Consider the following 5,911-nt stretch of genomic DNA (forward strand, 5'->3'; position numbering starts at 1 on the left):
GTAGGCTAAATCATTATTTGGCTTGATCGTAACTACAAACCTTCCACTAAAAATATACTATTTCATATCTTTCTGCCAGTTTACTTTGTTGTTGTTTTCTGCTGCTATATTAGTCCTCCCGAAACAAACTTGTCACAATGAATATCCCTGTGTAATACAGTGTATGAGATATCTTTTGAGTAGAGCGATATTTCCATTATTAAATGATTTTAAGTCATAAATTGTGACTTTATTATTATGACTGATAAATATAAGGGGAAGGTGATACCTAGTCAGCTGCACAACTGAACGCATTCAAACGAAATGTGTCTATCGCATTGAACCCAACCCCTCCGCACAACGTTAATAAAAACAAGCAATCATCAAATTCACCATTAACGTCATATTTATTGTTATTTAGTTACTCAATAAAACATATACAGATATATACAATATGCAGGAAAACAGACGACTGCACTTTACATATTATTAAAAAAAGAAAACAGAAAAGAAACTCAGTTCGCACGTTGCCGTCACAGTCCTCCATCTATTGTTTCAGAAATTCAAATCCAACAGAAGCTTTATTTAAAGATTACAAGATTGCCTAACACACAGCAAATGTTCTCTTATTTTACATGTGCAATACCAATATTTTTTTTTWAATTTCCCTTATTAAATTGTTCTTTGACATCCCCTACTATTTCCATTGGCTGTATTGTATACCTGTGTTGGAGCCCAAGCTCAATAGAAGAGGAAGGAAGTGAACGAGAGGAATATGTATAAAGAAATTCCTTTTGCTGATACCTTTTCCAACCCCAAAAACAAACAATGTATCTCTCCATCTCCCTCCCTCCCCCTGCTTCAGGGTTCAGGTCAGATCTATTGAACCAGGATCTTGATTTCATTTGAGGAGGGTAGCCTGCTGAGGCTGTGAGGTAYGGTGTCTCAAAGSGCCAAATTCTCATCAGGTYCCTGTGTCTCTGGCTGACAATGGGCTTCCCAGGCCTGAGGTTTGGTTGGAGGGGAGAGGTCCTGGTGACAGGGCTGCTCTCCTCCCTCTATACCCCTGAGAGCCATGGGAGGGGGGAAGGGCTGGTTCACACATCCTCCATACTCTGGCTGACAAAGACCACTAAAGTCCCTCAACGGGTCAGTATGGGTCAGGGTGGCTCTGCCAGACCGAGGCCTGGGCTCAGTGATCTATACGCTAGTCTGGGGCAGGCATAGTGGGTAGTACCATCTCCAGGCCGCAGAGAGAACCATGGCTAGAGGGTAAAGGTACAGGGGACAGCTCTAGTGGTGAGGATGATCACAAAGGTCCCAAATATTATGAGGCTATTTTCATATCTAGAGAATATAACCAAACAGAGATTCAACACTGATATTCCAATACAGCCAAGGTCATTTTGTCTTATTGTTTCTTCAGTTTTAGTTTTTTATTTTCCTCCATTGACATTTCTCMTTTTTTCTTAAAAATAAAATAAAATAAAAATAGATTGATTTGTGGTTTTCCAGATGTGGTCACCACTGACTAGAGCCCAAGCTGTATAGTCCAGCGATGCATGAGTGAGTGTGTATGTGTGTGTGTCCAAGAGTGTGTTTGTGTGTGAGTGTGTATGCGAGCATGAGTGTGTATGTGTTGATGTGTGTGTACGAGTGTGTATGGGTGTGTATATGTCTTTCTCTCCCTGAACAGGCGAGAGCCGATGCAGTAGCCTCATCATCAACACCTTTATGTCATCATCATCATTGCTGTCTTCATAGTTGTCATCTGCCACTGACTCTGACTCTCCCTCTCCCTCTCTCTTCATCCGATGTTCCCTCCATCTCTTGGCCTGGCCTGGTTGTGTTCAGGTCAGGGCCGCCACAAAGGTCCCAAAGCGGTTGGAGATGTCGGAGTGCAGGGAGCGCCAGGAGGAGACGGTCCCCCCTCGGCCCTTACTGTCCCCGAGCTCATCTGTGCAGTGGACGGACAGGCACTGCAGGTGGCTCCCCCCATTGCCCCCTCCGGGCCCCKGGGCCCCCACCCCTACTCCAGCCTTACTCTGAGACAGCTCCGACTCTGCACAGGAGAAACAAACACAGAGAGAGGAGAGGGTTAGTGARTGGGCCAGCACTGAGGAACACAGATTTAGCATCAACAACCAAAATAAACATACTTGGTTAATATGTAGATCACATTAGAATTAATCATAAAAGCCCCTTTATAAATTAAATAATAATTGTCACATCCCACTCAAAATCTGTCCAGTAAAATTACCTTAACAACTCCCCCCCTTTCCCACTCCACATACTGCTGGCTGGAAAAGGACACTGCTCTAAACCCATGCCCCACCTTCTCCTTGCCTGTGGTAACCACACAAACACACACACACAAATTTAGTCCTGGTCCCCTGTGCAAATGGGGAGCGCTCCTCAGTTACCTCTGGTCGTGAGGTCAGAGGGCTGACCTCTAACCCTACTTGACCCAATTTACTGGTATAATGACCCTGCTGCGGTATCGACCCCACGTCACCAACGTGTCAAAGCCCACATTAAATGGCCGCACCAAGCTTACAGAAAATCCATACATAGGTTTATCCAAGGTCGTATAAAAATCACCCGTGCGATTCTAGAGGAACATGGGGAACGCTGACTGTAGAGATGTATAACCCATTCTCCACGTCAAATCGCTTGTGCCGTATAAGAACTAATGAGTGAGAGCAAAATTGACGAGGACAGAATGTGCTAGGCTAAACTATACTTAAAAGCATGGCGTCACGTGTCATCTGCCATGATATAGACCCACAGCATACTGAGAGAGAGAGAGGCGAGGGGAGAGACGGAGAAGAAGAAAAAGGAAGAGAGTGTAGGTAGTCAGACTTTTACTCTCACTGGTTTCAGAAATCCCTATTGGTGACTGCAACATTGCATCATTTGTTTAGGGTCTGCCTCCAAGCACGCTCTGAGCATTAAATAAAGAGTGTGTGAACATGGTGGGATACCTGCTGTAAAAATCTATCAGGTTATTCCCATCTGTCCTTAGCACTCAAAACACTGTTCTGCTGTGTTCCTCAGACACCCCTGTTATGTTACTACTGCAACGACAAAGACGTTTGTCTGAGGCCTTTGAGTGGGAGCGTAGCTGTAGAGACAGACAGGCTCTAAACAGTTCAGACATGCTGAGGTTCAGGCGCCAGAGACGGGAGAGACTATGATACACACTCTGCTCTGGGCACAGTGCCTGAACATCACACCACCACTACTCCACAGATCAGCCTACCTCACTGTTCAACAAAGACAGAACGGAAGGAGAGAGAGAAGAGAAGAAATATGACCTCTCTGTATCACTCTCTCTTTTTAGCTCTTCTCTCTCTTCCTAATTACTTTTTTGTTTCTCTCGCTCTCTGTATATATTTCTCCCTCACTTTGCTTCCMCGGAGCAGCTATGACGTAATGTTAACAACACACAGCCTGAGAAGCAAGGCCAGGGCAGGACAGAGTGGCAAAGAGGACAGGGAAGGAGGCAGGGTGGACAGGCTAGGGCCAGGAAGGCAGGGAGGCAGTGAGGCAGCCTTGCCCCCCAGCCTGTCTGGGCCGTGACCACTGGAATGGAAAAGCGGAGGGATTTGGTAAAAGGTCAGGCAGCCAAGCTCCCGCATCTCTCTCCCTCCTCCTCCCCACAAATCAACCAGGGACTCCGGAGACTGAGTGGAGCGACTGTGGGGGAGAGAGGAAGGCAGTGGGGAGAGGGAGGTATGGGGATTAGTGGTGATTGTGGCAAGGGCCAGCGTTTGCCAGAGGGCCCTGCCATACACCTCTGCATGGCTGACACCCACACTCAGTGAGCCTGGACCACAACCCCCTCTCCAAGTGCTTCCTCCTACCCCCCACTCCCATCCCCAGCACTGTGCCCTCTAGCACCCGCCGACAGCCCATGGTAGCTGGGCACAGCAGGGTCCACACCGGCCTGAATAGGCAGCCAAGCGTTCCCCTGGCTCTCTGCTGACACACAGCAATCTGACAACACAGCCACAAAATACACCGCCAACCACCGCCACTGCTGCCATATCCACACCAGCCCTCAGCTGTCGCTCCACACACATGCATGCACACACACACAGTCTGCATGGTCCCAAAACAGACAGACATGGCCCCCAGCCTCATACATGCAAGGACAAGGACTGTAAACACACAGTCAAAAGCATCCACTCCCACTGTCCCAGAGCCATGCTCAGACGTGAGCTCATGTGACCACGTTACTTTATTTATCAAAATAAAAACATTAGCATTACCAATGATATTGGTTCCCTAAAAAATACTTTCACATAAACAATAATTTACAATGTAGTGATTGCCACCAGTTTCCTAGTTTAAAAAAATATATGTTTTTATAATCAAAACACTGTACCTCTCAAATTGTATTATTACAAGCAGAAAAACATTTTCTTAATAAAAAAATACAAAGCTCTCCATTTAAGGAGTAAGCCAGTCAATCGTAGTGTATCTGTGGATATTTCTAGGTAATACCCTGGGAGCCGAGAGAGATGGAATTTTGGTGGAAAATCTACACGCTACACTTAAATGTTAAGCATTATCCACGGCACCATATTTGTTCAAAAGTGGAAACGGCAGTGTGAAATTCTACATCACACAGGCCTAAATCCCAAATCACCGTGACATTTTACAAGCTGTGGAATCTTTTTTCAATAAAACCTTGTTAAGGCTGTTCAATGACTCGCATTATTTTGCCATGCAGCGTACTGTTCATATCCACAGTAATATCTCAGTGATAGGCTATTAATCTCAGAGAACGAGTGCTTAGCATCACACAGGGCGAATACCCAATAAAGAAGAAAACAATAATATCACAACCAACTAAGCTGAACCACAAACACAGTTAAATATCCCTAACCATATTACAAGTCGAAAAAGATAACCATGGCAATTCAAACGCTCCGTTTTTTAATCCACCTCTATTCCTCTCCTCTTTCTAAAAGTGTGTTATTTACAGTGTGACTCCTCCACGTAGGCTTATAGAGCCGTCACACAGACAAACAGACACAGCTCGTGACGATATACACAGATGAACAACGCGTTCCACTAGCGTGCTGTGAAGAGAACACACACAGCACAGCACACTGCTCTGTTTCGGTTTCTCTGTCTGGCTGACACCAATATGTCGGAAGCTGACGGCCTGAATCTAGTGCATGTCATGCCATCAGTTCTCTAAGTCTGTAAACAACACTGGGAAGGAATCCTTATTGAACGACAATAAATGTCATATTCTCACAATCTAACTATAATTGTCAACCTAAACATTTTATTAAACAATTAATGTAAACTGATGAAGCTAATGGTAATTATTATGTTGTAAATGCAGTTTACAACATAAGTGAAGTGTTATGATAGCTAAATGCACATTGTGTACCAAGTCCTTGTGCAGGTGTGTGCATTAGAAACAAAGTATATGCTAAATAAGACTATGTATATGTGTGTCTTGGTGTTCGCTAGTCTCTCTTTCGGAGCCAGAGAATTTCACAGAGCCGTCACATTGATTTCCGAGGTCCATTCTATCCCAAGCTATACTTCTATGACGACACTTCACCTTTAACCCTGTGCTCCCCGGGACTCGACCTTACCCTCACCGAACACAACCAGCCCAATCAGCCTTCGCCGCTCTCTGATAAAAACACCTCGAGGCCTCTGCTCCTGTGACAGTGAGTGAATTCAGATCAGATTCCTTTAGCATAACAACCATAGAATTAGAAATTAGAATACACATTTAATTTAATAGGATCTCTATGATTAAAAACGAACACTAAGGACATTAGAGAAGATTCTAAGTTCGGGAGCACAATGCACACGTCACAATGCACACGTCACAATGTACACGTCACAATGCACACGTCACAATGCACACGTCACAATGCACACGTCACAATGCACACGT

At 44.9% G+C, this 5,911-nt stretch overlaps 1 protein-coding gene across 1 annotated transcript in view; it reads right to left on the reverse strand.

The window, feature by feature from the left end:
- Positions 1–367: 367 nt before the first annotated feature.
- The window catches only part of mn1b (meningioma 1b), a 23,622-nt gene continuing 18,078 nt past the window's right edge, over positions 368–5,911 (reverse strand). The window contains 1 exon segment of the mRNA XM_070447032.1: positions 368–2,041. Within this exon segment, the coding sequence (XP_070303133.1) occupies positions 1,830–2,041 (212 nt within the window). The 3' untranslated portion in view covers positions 368–1,829.

The sequence above is a fragment of the Salvelinus sp. IW2-2015 genome, linkage group LG15 (genome assembly GCF_002910315.2).
Source record: "Salvelinus sp. IW2-2015 linkage group LG15, ASM291031v2, whole genome shotgun sequence".
Lineage (NCBI taxonomy): Eukaryota > Metazoa > Chordata > Actinopteri > Salmoniformes > Salmonidae > Salvelinus > Salvelinus sp. IW2-2015.